The sequence below is a fragment of the Mustelus asterias genome, chromosome 4 (assembly GCF_964213995.1).
Source record: "Mustelus asterias chromosome 4, sMusAst1.hap1.1, whole genome shotgun sequence".
NCBI lineage: Eukaryota > Metazoa > Chordata > Chondrichthyes > Carcharhiniformes > Triakidae > Mustelus > Mustelus asterias.
Genome location: NC_135804.1, coordinates 56,038,397 through 56,060,641, shown reverse-complemented (window position 1 = coordinate 56,060,641; position 22,245 = coordinate 56,038,397). Strand labels below are relative to the sequence as shown.

General features: G+C 43.2%; 1 protein-coding gene across 1 annotated transcript in view; it reads left to right on the top strand.

Moving 5' to 3' along the window:
* Positions 1-1,261: 1,261 nt before the first annotated feature.
* The window catches only part of smpd3 (sphingomyelin phosphodiesterase 3), a 66,417-nt gene continuing 45,433 nt past the window's right edge, over positions 1,262-22,245 (top strand). Inside the window, exon 1 of the mRNA XM_078210284.1 lies at positions 1,262-2,630. Coding sequence (XP_078066410.1) covers positions 1,290-2,630 — 1,341 coding nt within the window. The 5' untranslated portion in view covers positions 1,262-1,289. The remainder of the gene's footprint in view (positions 2,631-22,245) is intronic.

The window sequence follows — 22,245 nt, the reverse complement described above, 5'->3', positions numbered from 1 at the left end:
TACTTGTCACATAAAAACATAAGCCTGAAGATTGTGCAAGCCTTGCTCTGTGCAACATTGACTGGTTTAGTATCTAATGAGTTGCAAGTGGAATCAAACAATGTACAATCATCAGTGGCCATCTCCACTTCTGACCTTATGAGGAAACAGCTGAAAATGGTTGGGCCTAGGACACTGCCCTGAGAAACTCATATTCTAGGGTTGAGATGATTGGTCTTACAACAATCATAGCATCTTCCTCCATATCAAATATGACTCCAACCAATGGAGAGTTTCTCCCTGATTTCCATTGACCTCAATTTTGCTAGGGCTCCTTAATGCCACACTCAGTCAAACGCTGCCTTGTTGTCAATGCAGGAATTCAGTTTTTCTGTATGTGTTTTGGACAAGGTTGTAATTTGGTCTGAAGCAAGTTGTCCCGGTTAAAACCACAAGTAAGTTTTGGTGAATAAATTCCATTTGAGAGCAGTGGCTCAGGCGATTGTTGATGGCTGGTGTTCTCCTATCTCAAATATGGCAGTGAAAGATTCGAAGTGATTGTAATTTTACCTGTCTGATCTGCAGAAACCTGCAGCAAAAAGTCAGAAGAATTGATGCAATACTGGTTTTTGGGGAAACAAAGGTGTTGAATACCCTTGTTCCCTGTGTGATGCTGCTATCCATGATCTGAAATTCTTTGATTCTGTCATGGTGTTCCCAAAGGGCGAACAGTATTAATAATTTAATATACTTTTAAAACGTATTTTACATTCTAAAATATGTTGCCTATATATTAGAACACACTACTGGAGGACTGGTTAAATGCAACTTTTCTTATCTCTAGACCTCTGGAGAATGGGAAAGTGTGTACTCAGTGCATTTATGTGCACCTGGACCCGTGGTTAATTTGCATGTTTTAACAAATAGTAACAAATCCAGACCCCACAGTGTACACCCTCATCAGCACAATACAGATTTCAGTTCATGCTATTGATAATAATTTTTATTTTGCTCTTCCTGTAGGTGATTTCCTGCTGCCGTTCTGTGAAAAGATGTATTAAGCTGAACTATTTCCAATGGGCTTTGAATGGATCTGCACAGACCAGACCTGTATAGTCTCGAATTTTTGAGAAGCAGCTTATTAAACACTGATCCTTGTAGGTCTTCGCTTCCCTTAAAAAGAAAATGGTGAAATTATCTCCTAGGTGATTGAATCTAGAGTCATCTGAGATACCTGTCAACTTTTCCAATTCAGTGATGACTCTGACATGATGTAGGAGTTTGTAAACTGCAGCCATCATTCTGTTGCCATGGTTTTGTACGCATCTGCTTTTCCAAACTCCTTCTTGCAAACTCTTCACTCCCTGGCCTGGGCACTTATATTTCCCTGCTATTGGTTGACAGACCGGCTTTTGGTGTCCTTTCTGCCTACCACCTATGAGAAACATCAAAGAGGAGATGATCCATGTTACCTACGAGCACTCTGTCTTACCATTATCATTCCCATCTGCCTGGCATTGTTGATTGCTTCTCTGCCATTTGCATTGATAGGCTTTGTGATCTGGGCCCCTCTCCAATCTGCCCGGAGGCCGTATGTTTACTCAAAATATGAGGAGAAATCTGAAGCTGGCGTGGCAACGGGGCCTAGCTATTGGAAAGCAGCAGGTGGAAGGAGCTTCTGCTTTGCCACAGCTAATGTCTGCCTGTTGCCGGATTCCTTGGCCCGTTTCACCAACCTCTCCAACACCCAGATTAGATCCTGGGAAGTCGGCAAAAGAATCCGAAACGGGGCCAGCCGGCCTCAAATTAAGATTTACATTGATTCCCCAACCAACACATCCATAAGTGCAGCAAGTTGGAGCAGCCTGGCGTGCCCCCAAGTTGGCGAGAATGTCAACCACGCAATCAGCGCAGGCATCAGAAGAACTTCGTCCATGGATTGTAAAGGAGATAACTTTATTGGCAACTGCAGTGAGGATGGCAAGGAATCCAAGCATGGATGGGAGCAGAATGACGGGGATAGCAATTCCTGCATTGTTCGCATCAGTGGTGATGAGGCAGCTCAATTTTCCAGCAAGGAGGTAGACACCTCTGGTGTGCAGGTCACCATAACCGAGCCTACGGAGCAGCTGGGGGAAAATGAAACTGAAGATGAAAAATGCCAGACCCCCAACCATAAACAGAGAGAAGGGGATGGTTTCAGTTTAGATAGCAACACTACTTCTAGAGAATCTCTGATCAAGTTCAGGATTGCCGATGGTTCAATGGATAGCAGTGGTGCCCCCAGTAACAAATTTGTCTACAAGGCCTCGGTCATGAAGAAGGCTTCACTAAAAAAAAGGAGGCACCTGGGTGACACATTTGACCATGAGCTTTCAGCTTTCTTCCCTGCCAACCTGGACTTCCTCTGCCTCCAGGAGGTGTTTGACAAGCGTGCAGCAGAGAAGTTGAAAGCGCAATTAAATCCCTACTTTCAATATATACTATATGATGTGGGGAGGTATGCTTGGCACAGCTGCTGCAGCTTCAAGTTTTTGAACAGTGGGCTATTTTTTGCAAGCCGTTACCCAATTTTAGATGTTGAATTTAAGTGTTATCCTAATGGGAAAGGAGATGATTCGCTGGCAGACAAGGGTGCCCTGTTTGTTAAGGTAGGCCACAATTGTTGGAAATGTCTATTTGTCTTCAAGACAAAAGGAATTGTTAAAAAAAACTAATGCTGAGTGAGACAACATATGGGGAATAACTGACAATAGCAACTTGTATTTATATGTCTCCTTTAACATAATAAAAATCCATTGTACTTTACAGGAACATTATAAAACTAAATTTAACACCAAGCCATATAAGGAGATTTTAGTGCAGATTTCCAAAAGCTTTGTTAAAGAGATAGATTTTATCTTAAGTGCCTTAAAAAAGGAAAGAGAGCTATAGAGGCAGATAGATTTAGGGAAGGATTTCTAGATCTTGGGGCCTAAGCGTTGAAAACACCAATGATGGAGTGATTAAAATTAAGGATGCTGAAAAGGCCAGAATTAGAGCAGTGTAGATGTTTCTTGGAGTTTGGGGCTGGAAGAAGTTACAGAGATAGGGATTTACTTAATGCATATATATATATATATTTTAATATTTTGAATGCAGGCAAGGATAGCTTTAATGTCCATTCCTAATGCTTAACATATACTGAATGCATAGAAGTGAACACATTCACTCGTTATATAGTATTGTAAAATGGTTACAGCACAGAAGGAGGCCATTCGGCCTGTTGAGAGCAGTCCACCAAGACCCATTCCCCTGGCCTTTCCCTGCATCTTCTGCAGTTTTTTTTTCCTTTAAGGGGGACTAGCTAGGGTAAATGCATGGGGTTATGGTGATAGGGCCTAGGTGGGATTGTGGTTGGTGTGGATCCGATGGGCCGAATGGCCCCCTTCTGCACTGTAGGGATTCTATGATAAGTATTTACTTCAAATAATTCCCTTTTGAAAGCCAAAACTAGATCATAGCCACTCACTACATAGAAAAGATTTTCCTTATGTCGCCTTTGCTTCTTTTGCTAATCTCCTTAAATCTGTGTCATCTAGTTCTTGATCCTTCTGCCAATGGAAATGGTTTATCCTGTCTAGACTTATTGAATCTCCTCTCAACCTTCCTGCCTAAGGAGAGCAATCCCAGTTTCTCCAATCTATCCACTTAGCTGAAGTCCCTCATCCCTGAAACCGTTCTGGCAAATCTTTTCTTCACTCTCTCTAAAGATTTCACATTCTTCCTAAAATATAGTGCCCAGAATTGGGCACAATACTCTTTTGTGCCTAAATCAGTATTTAAAACAGATTCATCATGACTTCTGTACTTTTATACTCAATGCCTCTATTTAACCTGTATGTTTATTTAACCACTTTCACAACCTGCCCTAAACCTTAAATTATTTATGCACATGTGCCCTATTTCTCTCTGTTTCTGCACCGTCTTTAGAATTGTACCCTTTAGATTATACTGTTCCTCCTCTTTCTTCCTACCATAATGTATTACTTTGCTCTTTTCTGCATTAAATTTTGTCTACCAGTGGCTGACCATTTCACCTATGTCAAATTTTGAATTAGTGCCCTTCACATCCAAAGCCAAGCCATTAATATGTATCAGGAAAAGTAGTGGTCCTGGTAGCAATACCTAGGGAACTCTATTGCCTATCTTCCTCCAGCCTGAGAAATAATCATTCACCACTATGTTTAATGTCCTTCAGCCAATTTCATATCCATGTTGCCACTGCCCATTTATTCTGTGGCCTTTGACTTCACTGACAAGCCTATTATTTGGCACTGTATCAAATGCCTTTTGGAAGTCCATATACACCACATGAATGCCCTCATCAATCCATTGTTACCCAAAAAACTCAATCAAGTTGGTTAAACATGGTTTGCCTTTAACAAATCAATTCTCTGTTTCCCTAAGATGTAAAAGAGTTATTTAAGCAGGAGAAAATGAATTGCAAAGAACAAGAAAAACCATTGTAAACACACACAGTAAATACCAGACATGTGTAAATGTTTAATTCAACCATCAGCTTCAAAACAACAAAACCCACACAGCCATGATGCAGAACTTCCTTCCTCAAGTTTAACCATAACAGCTGAAGAACATCAAAGAGGGAGAGGTGTGAGTAATAAAACAAAGCTACCATTAACCTTGCAAAACTAAGGAAGTGCAAAGGCAGCTGCTTGAATTTTAGTTTTATTTGTGAGATATACCATGAGTAATTTATGTACAAGTGCTGTCCACTGAATCTTTGGAACTCACTAAATTAGAGAGGCATTAAGTTACCAAGTATGAAATACATAAGCACAAGCAATGGTCATTTTTGTAATCTTTGACTAATGTTTATACAGAAAAAATTGTTGAATTACAGGGGGTTTATAGAATTTCTATGACATGGCTGGGGGGCCTCAGAAGCGAAAGAATTGAGAAGCCCTGGTATGTTATGGGGTTAGAGATCAGGTAATTAGCAACAGCTTGTGTGTTAAAAGTGCTAACCAGCATTCAGTAATTTAATCTGATCTCTGTCTCTGCTTCAAATAGAAAGTCATAATTGATTGATGACAATGCTACAGAACTTAACCAGTGTATTTTTCAGGTGTTTGCTGGAATTTAACAATACATTAGCAACAAACCCATAAATGAGGTGTTACTTCTAAGCAACACATACTGGGCACCATTCACAATTGTTCCATCTAAGTATCATGGGGGAATCCCTGAGAGGAGAAGATAATCAGTGGAATTTTCCCCGAAGAAAACAAAGAGCCATAATGGCGAGAATAATGAAATGATCTGCACTGGTCTCTCAGGCATGCTCCACATCGCAATTGTCCCACACTCTTGTCTTTCCCAACATGCGTCGCCATCGTGACACACTTTATGATCATGATCCACCCTGCATGACCCCTCCCTACATCGCCCTCCCCGTCATAGCTCCTCTGCATAGCCCTGACTCAGGCTCCATCCCCTTGGCACTGCCCAGCATACTGACAGTGCTCAACTGGCACCACTGGGGTGCCCAACTGCCACCACCGGCATGTCCGGTGGCCACTGCTAGGGTGTCCATTGACCACTGCCAGGGTGTCTGGTGGGCACCACCAGTGTGCCAGATGGGCCCTGTCCGGCCACATACCCCCGACCATCCGGGGGCTTCAATGCCCTCCCAACTCCCCAGCCTGATCATTTGCGCCCAGTCTCTGCTAATGAAGACCAGTACTGGCTCTTGCCATTATCGAGCTGTGCCTGAAGACCGGAAGATTCCGTGTGCTGGGAGTTGAACAGGCTATGCATATTTAATGCTACTTTAAATATGCTATCCGGTTCGCACCATTAGAAAGGGGCCAGGAAAATTGCAACCTCTTTGGTGCTGGGTACGAAACCGATTTTTAGGCCCCCAAACTATTTTCCCGGACTGGTGCAGTTCCTGCCAAACAGGGCAAAGTGGGAAAATCGCCCCCAATGAGCTAGTAGAGGATCGGCAGGATATTTAACAAGTACTTTGCTTCAGTGTTTTAAAAGGAAATGGATATTAAAAAGACTTGCATTTATTTAGTGCTTTCCATGACCACCAGGCATCTTAAATGGCTTTATAGCCAATAAAGTATTTTTGAAATGTAGTCACTGTTGTAATTTAGAAAAAGTGGCAGCCAATTTGTACACAACAAACTCCCACAAACAGCAATGTGATAATGACTTGATAATCTGTTTTTGTGAAGTTGATTGGGGGTTAAATATTGGCTAAGGCAGAAAGGATAACTACCCTGCTCTTCTTCAAAATAGTGCCAAAAGATCTTTTACATCCACCCAAGCAGGCAGCTGGGGCCTCAATTTAATGTCTCACCTGAAAGATCGCAACTTTGACAGTGCAGCATTCCCACAGTACTGCACTGGAACGCCAGACTTGATCTTTGTGCTGAAGCCCTGGAGTGGATGAAGAAACAGAACTTTGCTGATGATACCAAGCTAGGTGGGGCAGTAAGCTGTGGGGCAGACACAGAGAGACTGCAGAGAGATATAGACAAGTAAAGTGAGTAGGTAGCAAGATCATATTAATGGAGCTAGTGACGGGAAGTGTTCAGGTATTCATTTTAGTCAGAAGAATAGAAAAGCAGATTTTTTTAAAGGTGTAAAACATGTAAGCCTTGATGTCCAAAGAGACTTGGATGTGTTTGTACAAGGAACATAGAAAGTAGCATACAGGAGCAGCATGCAATCAGGAAGGCTATTGGCATTTGGTGGATGCCCCATAATTGAATGAATTTTAAGACTGGGAAAGACAGATTTTGGATCGCTCAGGGATTTAAGAGATATATGGGTGATGGGTGATGGTGGTGGTGGTGTTGGGGGCGGGGAGAGAGGGAGGTTAATAATTCAGTGGGAGGCAAATTGATTATGTTTTTGAATGTTCATGTAATTCTTTCAAACTTGGTGAGACCTTCTAGCAGACAGGCAGCATGGCTGCAAAGATACAAATCTTCTCTGCTGACTGCACAGGCAGCAGCACCTCTACTTCAGCTGCCATTCTCGGGTGGGAGTGTAGGGGGAAGGATGCTCAGCTGCTTTGTCACTCTCCTGAGAGGCTTCATTTCTCTTTTTGTTTCTTGCTCTCTTTGTTAAACCTCTTTTCAGAAGATAAAAAACCCATAAGATTTTAGAAAGGTGAGGAGTTAGCAGTTTTGAAGTGAATTGGTAGCATGTGGGTTATAGATCATTTATGGAATATTTTTGTTCATTTAGATAATTATTGTTTTAAAGTTTTTATTTATTAGTCACAAGTAGGCTTACATTAACACTGCAATGAAGTTACTGTGAAAATCCCCTAGTCACCACATTCCGGCGCCTATTAGGGTACACTGAGGGAGAATTTAGCATGGCCAATCCACCTAACCAGCATATTTTTTGGATTGTGGGAGGAAACCAGAACGCCCGGAGGAAACCCACGCAGACATGGGGAGACCGTGTAAACTCCACACAGACAGTGATCCAAGCTGGGAATCGAATCCGGGTCCCGGGCGCTGTGAGGCAGCAGTGCTAACCACTGTGCCACCGAGCCGCCCTAGGAGGATTAAATCTTTGCAAACAGGGCTGAAACCTGTTCAAGCATGATGGGGATTGTGTGCTCAGCTGGAGGGACCTCCTCAGAAGAGGAGGTGAGGGTAAGAAGCGATATAAGAACATAAGAACTAGGAGCAGGAGTAGGCCATCTGGCCCCTCGAGCCTGCTCCGCCATTCAATAAGATCATGGCTGATCCTTTTGTGGACTCAGCTCCACTTACCCGCCCACTCACCATAACCCTTAATTCTTTTACTGTTCAAAAATGTATCTATCCTTGCCTTAAAAACATTCAATGAGGTAGCCTCAACTGCTTCACTTGGCAGAGAATTCCACAGATTCACAACCCTTTGTGTGAAGAAGTTCCTCCTCAACTCAGTCCTAAATCTGCTTCTCCTTATTTTGAGGCTATGCCCCCTAGTTCTAGTTTCACCCGCCAGTGGAAACAACTTCCCTGCTTCTATCTTATCTATTCCCTTCATAATCGTATAAATTTCTATAAGATCTCCCCTCATTCTTCTGAATTCCAATGAGTATAGCCCCAGTCTACTCAGTCTCTCCTCATAAGCCAACCCTCTCAACTCCGGAATCAACCTAGTGAATCTCCTCTGCACCCCCTCCAGTGCCAGTATATCCTTTCTCAAGTAAGGAGACCAAAACTGTACACAGTACTCCAGGTGTGGCCTCACCAGCACCTTATACAGCTGCAACATAATCTCGCTGTTTTTAAACTCCATCCCTCTGGCAATGAAGGACAAAATTCCATTTGCCTTCTTAATTACCTGCTGCACCTGCCAACCAACTCCTTGAGATTCCTGCACAAGGACATCCAGGTCCCTCTGCACAGCACCATGCTGCAATTTTTTACCATTTAAATAACAGTCCATTTTGCTGTTATTCCTACCAAAATGGATGACCTCACATTTACTAACATTGTACTCCATCTGCCAGACCCTCGCCCACTCACTTAGACTATCTATATCCCTTTGCAGACTTTCAGCGTCCTCTGCACACTTTGCTTTTCCACCCATCTTAGTGTCATCTGCGAATTTTGACACACTACACTTGGTCCCCAGCTCCAAATCATCTATGTAAATCGTAAACAATTGTGGTCCCAACACTGATCCCTGAGGCACACCATTAGGAGACTATTTACTTGCAAACACCATCTTAGAGCCTTCTCTCAGGACCAAGAAAAAGTCAGAAGGTGTGGAGGGCCAGCAGGTATTGCAAGGAAGAAGGATCATGAGAAAGCACCGATACCCAGCTGGTGGAGTGTACAGGCAGCGATCATGCTACCTGGACATGACAGGTCAGTATCAAAGAAGCCTCTGCCTCCCCAGGGAAACAGTCACCTCTATCTCCAACATGGTCAGCCCTGAGATAGCCTGAAACTGTTGTAGATAGCCGTCCAATGCCACTGACCCTGAAGGCGATAGTAGCCCTGAACTTTTATGCCTCAGGATCATCCCTAGGGTCAGTGGGAGATCTCTGCAGTGTTTTGCAATCTGCTGAGTACAGCTGTGTCAAGTTGTTTACAGATGCTCTGTTCCAAAGAGTGAACACCTTAATACAGTTCAAGACAGACCAAACCAGTGAGGCAGAGCGAACCAGAGGTTTTGCTGCAATAGCAGGATTTCCGAGAATTTAGGGAGGCATTGACTGCACACATGTGCCTATCAAGAAAGGGATTCCACTCTCTAAGCTGTTGTGTGTGACCACAAGCAGGTTTGTGCTTTTGTGCCAGATATCCTGGAATCTGCCATGATGTCTACTTCCTGTGTGACCCCTAGGTGTTAAGATTGTTCATTGCACCAGTTGGAGGACAAATCTATTCACTAAAAACTGACACTGTCCAGGTGCCCAAGGACTCCTGCTGATGAGAGCAATAATCGTGGTCATGCCTTCACAAGGGCAATCATTGAAAGGACAATAGGCTTGCTCAAAATGATGCCTGAATCATTCAAGCGGATCACTGCAATATCCTCCAAAATATGTCTCCCTGATTGTAGAAGTCTGCTGTGCCCTACACAATCTGGCTCTTTCAAGGAGGATGAATTCAGTGATGTTGTTCCAAAGGACACAGTGCTGATTTTGAGAAGACATCTGATCTGTCCCAGGGTTAGAAGCAAGATGCAGAATTGAGGAAGGTTATGGGAACCAGGGAGGCTTTGATTCAGAGGACATTCCAAAAGGATTCCAAATCCAGGAGTCCAAATAATCTCAAGCAGATTGCCACCTTCTTGCTTTTTGTTCTGAGATTCTCCTGTCACCCTCCACACATGCCCCTCCCTCTGAAATAAACTTTTTAGCCTAGTCTATGTACTACACATGATTCCAGGCCTCCTCCCTAACAATTTCATGAAGCACTCTAAGGCCATTTCACATGATCTCACATTTTAATAATGAAGTGTGAGATATAAATACATCATTACACATGTGTCAATGAGAAATGATTCGTTTGTGATCATAGTGACTTAAATTTCCGCTTACGAGTGCTATGCCTTGGCGCTTCCCCCTGGCTACCAGAATGCATGTTTGAAACATATATACGCCCTCCCTCAGTTGCACATCCTTTAGATTGCAGATCTCTTGACATCAGAGGATGACCTGCGCTCAGATGCACCTGTGTCACATTCTTCCTCTGCACTGTGCACCAATGCAGCTGCAGGCACATATGCATTAAGCGTTAACACGTAACTGTTCTGAAGCAGATGAGAGTGCACATTGGTGAAGGCATGTCACAGTCTCTTGAGGAGCTGGTGGAGGCTCAGGGTTTCAACTCTGTCAACACCTCCCCACAGCAGATCCACGATTATCAGGCTTCAGGAAGCTCCTTTTAATCCCCCGCCCCACCTACATTTGTCCTGGCATCTGCCCTCTTCCTGCCTCTCTCAACTGCTGGTTGGCAGTTAATTGGCCAACCAGCACAAAATCGCTGTTAGAAGCTGATCGTGTGCAAATTCAGCCTGTGTGTGTTTGTATGTGTAAGGAGCTGCGACTATTTCACTGTGCGTGCATTCAGATCCTTCCCCTGTTTAACCGTATGTGAAAGAAGGACAGTAGGCCTGTTCAACTTTGCATATATAAACATGTGTGTGACCATAAAACCACTGACTCATGCTTTTTTTTATGTTTGTGACCCATATACTTTTGACGAGGAAGACTCACTAAAGCCCAAGGTTCTCTGGTGTGTCTCAATTATACATGTAAAGATAAGCAAGGGCAAGGAACACATTTCAGTTACAAATGGGGTGGGATGTTGTGGGCAAGTTAAGTCTTCCCAATTTCACAATGAGTGATGGTAAGCCTTTCTTTCACAATCAGGGACACTTCCAACCAGCTGCAGTCTTAAGCAGATCTCCATCTCCCTCTTCACATTTTGCACTTTGCAGTGTAGTTGCTGTAAACTCAAGGCAAGTGTGTTGAGGAACTTGATAACTCATTATTTCCCTTGTCTATTTTGACTCGCATGAAACTTAATTCTGGCCTGTGTGTCTGTTCATCCTTTCCGAATCTGCAATGAGGACGGAAATCAGCCAAGGATGATGACAGAACCAAAATGACAATGAAAATGAAGAAGTCAGTTTATCACAAGGGTGTTTAACATGCAATTTTAACCTGACCCCACTCTAAAGTGCTCCTCCAGTTGTACTTTGCCAACAAAGGCTGTTCAGATGGCAGCTGGACAAGATGCTTGAAATAGCCCTGTTAGAACCAAAGGGCCTGGTAACATCAAAAGCAAAATACTGCAGGTACTGGAAATTTGATACTCAACAGGCCAAGCAACATATGTGGAGAGTGAAATGGACCTAACATTTCAAGTAGATGATCTTTTAAAGATGTTCAGAGATGTAGTAGATTTTAAGTAAGTACAAAAACAATGAGAAAGGGGAAGAATAAGAGAGAAGATCTGTGATAAAGTGGAAGGAAGGAGAGATGAATTGACAAAAGGAATGACGGTAGAAGGCATAAGGAGATAATAATTAATCAAGAATTGAAACATAGAAACTAGAGGTAGGAGCAGGCCGTTCGGCCCTTTGGGTCTGCTCCGCCATTCATTATGATCATGGCTGATCATCAAATTCAATATTCAAACTATGACCCCTAGTTCTAGACTCCCCCATCATCGGAAACATCCTTTCTGAATCTACCCTGTCTAACCCTGTTAGAATTTTATAAGTTTCTATGAGATCCCCTCTCACTTTTCTAAACTCCAGTGAATATAAGCTTAACCGACTCAGTCTGTCCTCATATGACCGACCTGCCATCTCAGGAATCAGCCTGGTAAACCTTTGTTGTACTCCCTCTAAAGCAAGGACATCCTTCCTCAGATAAGGACACCAAAATTGCACACAATATTCCAGGTGTGCTCTCACCAGCACCCTATACAATTGCAGTAAAACATCCCTATCCCTATACTCAAATCATCTTGCTATCAAGGCCAACATACAATTTGTTTTCTTTACTGTCTGCTGTACCTGTGGCTTACTTTCAGCAACTGATGCACAAGGACACCAAGGTCTCGCTGAGTATCACCCTCTCTCAATTTACACTGATTCAAGTAATAATCTGTCTTCCTATTATTGCTACCAAAGTGGATAACCTCACATTTATCCACATTATACGGCATCTGCCATGCTTCTGCCCACTCACTCAGCCTGTCTGAATCACACTGAAGCGTTCTACATCCTTGTCACAGCTCACCTTCCCACCCAACTTTGTCTCATTTGCAAATTTGGAGATAATACATTTAATTCCCAAATCATTAATATATAATGTGACAGGTTGGGGCCCTAGTACAGATCCCTGTAGTACTCCACTAGTCGCTGCCTGCCATTCAGAAATCAGCCTGAGGAAGGAGCAGCACTCCAAAGCTCGTGATTCCAAATAAACCTATTGGACTTTAACCTGGTATTGTGAGACTTCTTACTCTAATCAGAAAAAGACTCATTTATGCCAACTCTATGCTTCCAATCGGATAACCAGCTTTCTATCCATCTCAAGACATTACCTGCAATCCCATGTGCTTTAACTTTACATAGTAGTCTGTTATGTGAGATGGGTCAGGATGAGATATGAATGATAACAGCAGAATAACAGAAGGTCAGGGGACAATGATAAATCTGGCAACGCGGAGAAGGTTCTGTGGTACTGGAATGTCTGAGGAAGGCAGATAGATTTTGTGCAGACCACGATGGGAGATAGGCAGAGCTACTGGAGTAATGGCTCCAAAACAGTCACTTCTCTGGGTTTCTCTAGTGTCCAGCTGAAAATATTGCAGGAGATGAAGAGATTCCCTATGGAGTTTCTAGACTTCAGTGATTTTTTCCAATCGTACTACTTGTCACGTGTCTTTTTGGATTTATTTGCCAATTGGGCTCTGCATCAGTTCCCCACCAATGTTATCAGTTGTTCTAGAAGTGGGTGAGGAGAAAACTAAGACTGAGGGGTATTTATGGATATCCTGAACGATCATGGAGCGCCCTTTAGACCCAATGCTTTTGCACTCTGAGTGCTGCTTTGGATCCAAAATAGCACCTACAACACGTACACATACTTCTGGTGCGAGCTTCGTTGAATACTAATTTGGTGAGGACATTAGGGCACATGCAGTGGAAATATGTAGAGCAGCCAGATCAAGATGTCAATCGATGCGATACTGATCTGATGCCAGTGAGGCCATTTCTGGATCAATATTCCAGCTAATGCTCTCTTTTAACCCACACAGCCAAACACACTTTTAGCACCAGGAAGGAACCCCCCCCAATGCTATTTGAACGGATCATCAGCTATTTTTGGATTAGTTGCTTACTGATTTCTACTGGCTGGATTGTAGAAATGCTTTTTTCTTCTGGCTGATCTGCTCTTGAATGACTCATCTGACTGCAGCACTAGTAAACAAAACCCAAATTCCTCATTCATGAATAGTCCTACACACTTTCCCTTCTCTCTATCATTGGCCATCACAACATCCTCTTGGTCCCAATGCAAAGTCTGTCAAAAAATAAATATTAAAAAACAAATTTATAAATATTGCATACAGAAGTGGACTAATCATCCTTGTATATTCCTTTAATAGTTGTCTTCTGTGTGCCTTTACCTGTCCTAGTACTCCAACACAGTGCTACCCAGTAGTTCCAGCATGGCTGGTAGAAATATGTTGGGGGTGATTCTCCCAGGAGAATCAAGCGGAGGCCGTTTAGCGGGCTCCCGCTGGGTGCCATGGCCTCTGTGTCTCCGGCCAGATTTTGGTCGCCATCAGCTTCGTGCCAGAAATCTGTGTGGAGCTGCATACATTATGCTAATGGCCATTTTAATATAATTAGTGGGCCCGGGACTGATGTCTCTGTGCCCGCTAGCCTTCACCCCCCCCACCCCCCCCCCCCCCCCCCCCCCCCCCCACACCCTTGCCAGGAGTGTTTCACTCCAGCGGGGTTATAACAGCTCCCCGGAGAGCTGGCAGCCCGATCCCGCTGAAATGAACGGGGGCCATGGAGCTCCCGCAGGAGGTTGGGGGCAAGGGCGGTGCCCCTGGGCATTGTCAGCTTGGCAGTGCAAGCCTGACCCCCTGGCACTGACCAAGGGGCAAAGTGGCAATGCCCAAGGGGGCACTTTGACACTGCCCACCCAGCATCGGGCACTGCCAAGGGGGAGGGGGCAGAGTGGGTGACACCTAATAGGGGTGGGGCCTCAGGTGGAGCTTGGTGGGGTGGGGGAGGTCCTACTGCCACTCTGCATTCAGGCTTGTTGACAGAGAGAGGGAGGCCAGCGATCAGGGCTGGCCATCGGGGTAGTTGTTGGGATCGGGGCTAGCGGTAGGAGGTGAGATCGAGAGATTGGAATTGCAGGGGGTTGTGGGGGGAGATCGCAGTTGTCCAGGAGGTTCGAGCTCACCTGGGAGGCCAGTGATCGGGGGGTGTGGAGATCGGAGGGCCAGCAATGCAGGGTCGTGAGGTTGGCCAGCAATCAGGCTGGCCAGCGATCAGGTGGCCGACAGTGCAGCGCTACTGTACATGCGCTGATCTCTATGAGAGATCAATGTATGTCCACTGGCCCATTCAGCGCTATGCTGCCAGCCTCTCCAGCAGGAATAGACCCTGCCCACTGATTTCTAATGGGATTCACACTTGTGCAGTCTGCAGTGCACAGAGTGTGGGAGATTCATTTTGAAAATCCCTCTGAAAAAACCACTAGGATTTACTCCAGTTTTTACGCAAATTCGGCACTTAGAATTTTTTTGGGAGAATCCCACCCATTGTCTTTCAGTGAGGGAGATTGCATATGGCTGAGTACATTTGTTCTCCATGGAGCTACCGCCATTACCCTGTGTGGTATATCAGCAATCCTAGTAATCTGTAAAGGATAGATTGCTGAATTTCTGTGACACCCTGCAAGCCCCTTGAACACTGGTATCCACAGCCATGGTAGCAATCGTCTTAGCATGTGTCACAGCAAGCAGAGCTTGCATGAGAACAGTCTGGGTTGAAAGCAAGCTGAAATTGCGTTACAGAAGGCTGAGATTCTACTGCTGCACTCAGATATTGAGTGGCTTCTGCTTGTGCTGAAATGGAAGCTGAGATATCAGCCATTATATGATACATCATGATTGAGTGCACAAATGTGCTAACACAGTTGGCTATTAATTCCATCTTGTAAAGTTTGGTCTCAAGCTCCAAAACCCTGTGCCAAGTTGGAACCAGACTCTTCTGTACTACTTGGCATTGATCACAGGTTTTCTAGCAAGCCTACAATGTATCATGTATTTCATTTAACACACCCAATACCCAATTCTGTAGTCTACCGTATTAAATTCTCATCAGAGGTCTCTGTTACAGAACTCATATTCAATACTATCATCTGGGAACTGACACCTACGCTATCCTTGCCCCCTTTCTAGGTGCAGGTCACTCTTGCCTGGTGATTCCACCATTAAGTTATCCATTAAAATGTCAGTGACTGAGTGTGAGAGCAAATTGCAGTGTTTTTTCTTCTTCTGCTTTCCACCTCTGCTTGGCCATGTTGCAATTCTTGGATATCTGAAAGGAGGAAGTCACAAGAGTATGATTGTGGTGAAGGGAGGTGGGTGAGCAAGAGCTGCCTGCTTACACATCTGAGCTTGTAAGTCAGAAGGAATTGTAGGATGAATGGGGAGTGGGATGTGAGAAAGACAATTAGGTATGAGAAGAGCATCATCTTTGATGGCTTCAGCCCTGCATGGCCTCAGCAATAGCCACTCCAATGTTGGTGAACACATCTCCCTCACTGGGGTAAGGAGATGCAGCCACACCTATCCCCAACCAAATATATCTTACTGCCTCTGATTATGAACCACTTTGTTCTGCAAGATAAAGAGAAATTTGTCAATGAACATGTTAGGGTGATGTGGCTGCCATGGTTGTATAACTGGAAGTGTCTGCAAGCTGTGTGATACAGGTGTGAGACTTACAACTGTGCTAAGCATATGAGGTTCTTATGAAGGTGTAAATGTTTGGTATGATTCATGATTGATAGAGATTGTTATTAAGAGAATGATTGGGATGTGTGTTTTGGGCAGTGTGTGAGGCTAGTGGGAAAATTAGTGGAATGTGGCACTTAAAGTTGTATTCACTGACCCCGACCCGGTCACTGAACGTTTTACTGCACTGTATCCAAGGTCCTTGTTGCTGTCATGGTATAAACTGCCAGAGATATCTAGATCCACTACTTTGGCAAAGTGGGACATTGCAAGGAGCAGTATTTGGGCCTCAGCTCAGCTATTCGCAAACTATATCAATGACTTATATGAAAGGACAAGTGTAATATATCCAAGCTTCCTGGTGATATAAAGTTGGATGGGAAAGTAAACTGTGAGAAGGATGCAAGGAAGTTGCAAAATAATTTAGACAGTTTAAATGATTGGGCATAAACATGGAAAAGGGAAAATAATGTGGAGAAATATGAAGTTATCCACTTTCATCAGAAAAATAGGAGAACAGAGTTTTCTTAACTGGTAAGATACTGGGAAATGTTAGTGTTCAGAAGCATATGGGATAGTATGGAGAGATAGATTTGTAGTAGAAGATCACTCATGATCTTATTGAATGGTAGATCATCCCTGAAGGGACTGATCCTATTTGTTATGACACAGTCTGATCTTTGGTCCTTCTCTTCCTCCAAACAAATTAACTTAGATGGGGATTCAACAACCACATGCATTTATAGTGCGTTAAATGTAATAAACCATTTCAAGCTGTTTATTGGATAGTGCTACTGATAGGAAATAGGCAGGATGTCAAACTGCTGATGGTTTCCTGAGACACAATAGACAGGACCTGCTGTGACCCTGTATGTATGTATTTTGTATAATGTGCATCAGGAGTTTCAGACAGGGAAACCAGGAAGAGTTTAGCTTACTGTATTGATCAGTGGCACAATCTCCACACAGATACATTTGGCACATGGTTTTTAGATAAGTGAGCACACAAAACAAACAACAATGTGATACTCTGTTTTAGTGATCTTATGATGTGGAGATGCCGGCGTTGGACTGGGGTAAACACAGTAAGAAGTTTAACAACACCAGGTTAAAGTCCAACAGGTTTATTTGGTAGCAAAAGCCACACAAGCTTTCGAGGCTCTGTGAGGTGATGTGTGGCTTGTGTGGCTTTTGCTACCAAATAAACCTGTTGGACTTTAACCTGGTGTTGTTAAACTTCTTAGTGATCTTAGCCTGGATTTCCATCCTTAAGACAGTGGAGGAAGTCGCAAAATGTTCCAGACTTGGCCGACCCGCCTCAGGACAAAGTTTTAAAAGTTAGGGTCTTCATTCCCAGAGGATGGGTGTGAGTTTGAGTCAGGCCAGCTGACCCAGGAAAAAGTTTGGAGGCAGCCACAGGGGTGGTCGGAAACTGAGGTGGACTGTTTAAAACTCCTGCATCTGTGCAGTGGAACTTCGTCCCAGTTAAAATTAAAAATACAAATTTCTTCCAGCCCTCACCCCTAACATCCCCTCACATTCCAAACACTCCTCATATCTGATCCATGCCACCTCATGCTCCCCCACCTATCTCATTAGGCTATATGACTTGGGGCAGAAGTAGGCTATTCGGCCCATCAAGTCTGTTCCGCTGTTCAAAAGGACCATAGCTGATCCAACATTCCTCACGTCCACTTTCCAGCCCTTCCCTGCCTTGATTCCCATATCGATCAAAAATCTATCTATCTCAGCCTTAAATATTCACAAGGACTCTGCCCCCAAAGCTCTCCATGGTAAAGAGTTCCAAAGACTCTCAATCCTCTGAGAGAAGAAATTCCTAAAGTCTTAAATTAGCATGCTTTATTTTGAAACTATGTCCACTGGTCCTAGACTCTCCCATGAGGGGAAACATCCTCTCAGTATTTACTGTGTCAAGCCTCCAAGAATGTCTATTGTCTCAATAAGGTCACCTTTCATTTTTCTAAACTCCAACAAGTACAGGCCCAATCTAATCAATCTCTCCTAATAAGACAACCTCTCCATACTCGGGATCAACCTTGTGAACCTTCCCTGGACTGCCTCCAGTGCCAATATATCTTTCCTTAGGTAAGGGAATAAAATCTGTTCATAGTATTCACCTTTATGGTCCCTCATGCCCCCTATGTCAAGCTCTACCCCTCCACCCACCTCACATGTCCTTCAATATCCCTTGACTAACCGCACCCTGCATAGAACCAATGAACTCTATAGTGACAGTAGAATGTGTAAAAAAGGCTTTAGAAATAATTTATTCCTAACTTTCTACTATGTGAAAATGTTCACAGAAATCAATAGAAATGTCAATCATCCAGACCCTTTAAAGTATCAGTAAAATATACCCAAAAATCCTTGAAACCACTTAATGTTGTGCAAACAAATGTTATGATTCTTTCACATAGTCGAATGTTATGATTGAATTAAAAGTTTTTTGTTACACATCCAACTGTCACTATAGGGATCACTGACCCACTACACATGTATAGAACCATGCAGGTGCCATACATTGGCATAGTGGGCATGAAGGGCCATTGGGGTGGGTGGAAGTGTGGAGTTTAGTATAGTGGGCATGTGGGACCACAGGAGGTCAGTAGAAAGGCAGAGCTTGGCAACAGGAGAATGAGGGCCATAAGGGTGGAAGGAAAAACAGATCTTGGCATGGAGCCATGAAGGGCCATGGAGGTTGGTGGGGGCCATAGCTTGGCATAGGGCACATTAGAAAGGCTCTTTAGACTTATAATTTAAAAGATTCCCTCATGCAATCTAGGAATCATGACTCTTCTGAGGGCTGTGAACCACAGTTCTTTAATAACCTGGCCCGACTTAATGAAAATTGCAGAGGAGTAGAACATGCTTATCCCCACAATGGGGCCAGACAGGTCAAGAATGCCAGGTGCAGGCTTTTGACAGGAACCAACCCATACCTTTTCATGTCATTCGTGAAAATCAGACATCCTGTAACGGAATCGGAAATTTTGTCATTTTTAAACAACTCCCAAGTCATCCTGACTCAGTGAAAATCCAGGTCATTAGTCGAGAGATAAATATTCACCAGGGAAAACTCCCCTACTTTTCATCAGATACTGTCGTTGGATCTTTTGAATCGATCTGAGATAACAGATAAAGGCTGGTTTAACATCTGGTCTGAAAGTCAGCAGTTCCGACTGCAGCACCAGTATCAACCTAGGTTACGTACTCTAGTCCCTGTTACCAGATGTATGTGCTTTAGTGTATGATCACTGGTAACCTGGGCTTGAACCCAGAGCCTTCTGACTCAGAGTCAACAATGCTACCAACTGAGCTACAGCTGACAGCTTGTTTCAGTTTTGCTTGGGATCTCTTTACCCAACAGTAGGTTAAAATTCTATTTCATTCTTTCAAAAAACTTTGAGGATTAAATAATTTCATCTTCATCACAATTTTCCAGATCCTCAGTTGACTACCATTGGTGCTTGCATGCAGTCAACATTCCAGGAGAGATTTGCTCTGTTGTTACCCACTGAGTGTCAAGCCTCATAAGGGCCTGAAAATTCAATCTTTCCTGTCATTGAATAATTTTCAACCACAACACCTGAGCCCTCTTGCCAGTGTGACTGAACCCAATCAAAGCTAAAGTCTTGTCTGGAATTGGATAAATGGCTCTCATGAAAAGAACTCAAAAGTCCTTTCCTCTCTGCTCTCTTCTGCTGGGTCCCTGTTACCAGATGTGTGGGCTTTAAAAGTGTGATCACTGGTAACCTGACCTCTGCGCAGATGAAGGATTTACAGAATAATCATATCTGCGTGAGCGCTCTAAGCTGCTTTGCTGCCTGTTATAAATAATGAAGCAGAAAGCTCTTTTTATCTTGGCTTCTGGGTTCAGGATGGAGTTACAAATGTCAGAAACTGAATACAGAACTGAAAAGCTGTTGTTTCCCAGCTACCTCCCACTCAGCTGGAAGTCCCAATAATTCAATCTATTACACCCAATGAACTAAATGGTTTTCTCAAAGCAATAAAGAGCAATCAGGCTGAGGACATTATTCTTTGAGTCAGCCCAGCTCCTTTTATTGCTTCCAAATCTTGGTTTCACCTAGCGATTGTTAGGGCTGCATTCTCTGACCTCACACAGCTGGGATTTTCTAGTCCTGCTGCAGTGAATGGAGATTTGGCTAAGCACCAAATTCTCCATTCTCGCTGGCAGAGGTGGCAGGGCATGAATGGCTGGAGAATTCCGGGCTTAGAGTAGGTTTTTGGAACAGCAGCTTGGGGAATAATTTTAACTGTGACATGCCATTCCCGACAGTGAAACTGGAAATGAGCAGCGCTTCTCCTGTCTTGCTTTTAACCGATTTCCATGCAATTCCAATTAAAATTTGAAGTGCAGGCGGCGTGCACGGGCAAGTGTTCACTTGGCAGGAAAGCGTGCCATCAGCAAACAATGCAGGAGGTATAGGTGGGCAATAAAAGAACTTTCTAGACAAACATGGAGGTTCTTCATCATGGCCACAACTTTCTTGCCCAATCTCATTGCTAATAACATAAGATGGGAGCGCAAAGGTATTCTTCAAATGTAAATTTCACCTGTAAATATTTCAGATTACATTGGTTTCACTTTATTTCTATATGCTTCATTATTATTTTTTGAGACTAGCTTAGTCAGAGAGCTAAACGTACTAGAAGTAGCGATAAAGAGCATGCAAATGAAAATGAAAATGGGAGATCATGAGACAATGCTAAATTGCAAGAGCACACAGGTGTGAGTGTGAATAAAATTGAACAGACGGGGCTTTTTTCTTTAGAATGTAGAAGGCAATGTGGTATGATAAGAGATTTTTAAAAATTAGTTTGACAGGACGAACAAAGAGAAGATGATTCTATTCTATTTGGTGGAGACAAAATCTAGTGGTTAGTAATATAAGATCATGATCAATAAATCTAATAGGGAATTCAGGAGAAATGTATTTAGGCAGAGAGAGATGAGCATGTGGTACTCATTACCACAGAGTTGTTGAGGTGAATAGTATTTAAGGACAAACTAGATAAGTATATGAGGCTGAAAGGAATAGAAGAATATGTTGATATAGTTAAATGAAGAAAGGCAGGAGATAACTCATGCGGAATGTAAATGAGAAAAAGACTGTTAGAAATAGCAAAAACAATAGAAAGAACTACAGAAAGGGAATATAGGAACAAGAGTGGGATCAAATTACAGAATTGTAGTAAGAATTATGTACAAGGAAGACAATTTGAGGACGAGAAAAATAAAGCAAATAAACACAGGGATGCATGGGGAAGGGTGGATGGGGGCGGAATGGAAATTGCTTTCATTTTCAGCACATAAGTCCCACAAGCAAGTGACAAGATGATCAATTTCAATGCAATTCATGTTATCGCTGTATGTGTAAAATGTGAGAAAAGACATTAAATTTAAACTAACAAGTTAATCAGACTAAGGAATCGTTGGAAACTCTGTTCAGTGAATGGTGAATTATTTAAGTTCCTAGTAATTCCTGGGATTTACCTTCATAAAATGTTGATAGCAGTAAAGAGGAAACAGTTTATTCCAATCTTTCAAGATGTGTTTGTAGAATACATATTCTCTAATTGACCACCTCTTCTTTAAATGTCACTATGATGGCTAACTTGTACATTATCTCCCCTCAGTGGGCTTGAGAGTGCAGTGCATCCAACAGAATCAGTGCACAGTCTCAGACACTGATGACTCTTAGCCTAATGAGTTCCAAAGAGCGTACCTGCTGGGCATAGGTGATCCATCATGCAGAGCATCACCAATCTAATATGTAATGGCTGGGAGTGAGCCTCAATTTGAGCAAGGTCCTGTGTACAGACCCAGTGCAAAATAATGAATCTTGAACTAGATGAAGAAAAACGTAACCTTCAGTCACTGGGAAAAGCAGGTGCAGGTTAACTCTCGTGTGACTCAAATCTACAATCCTGGAAAGCATCCATCAAACTGCCAGTGGAGCTGGTCTCCAGTTCAACACTGAATGCCCGTCACAGCCTGTTTAATTAGAAGTGCCAGGAGCAGCATATTATTATGTTAAAATAATCTAAAGAAGATAAAGTGGTCTAGCCTGAAGAACCCCAGCAGTGAGAGCAGACTTACGAGTGTTTTGCTCAGCTCTTCCAGTCTCTCACACAAAGTGTGGCTAGCTACATTATCACTATCAAACACTCAGAGGAATCT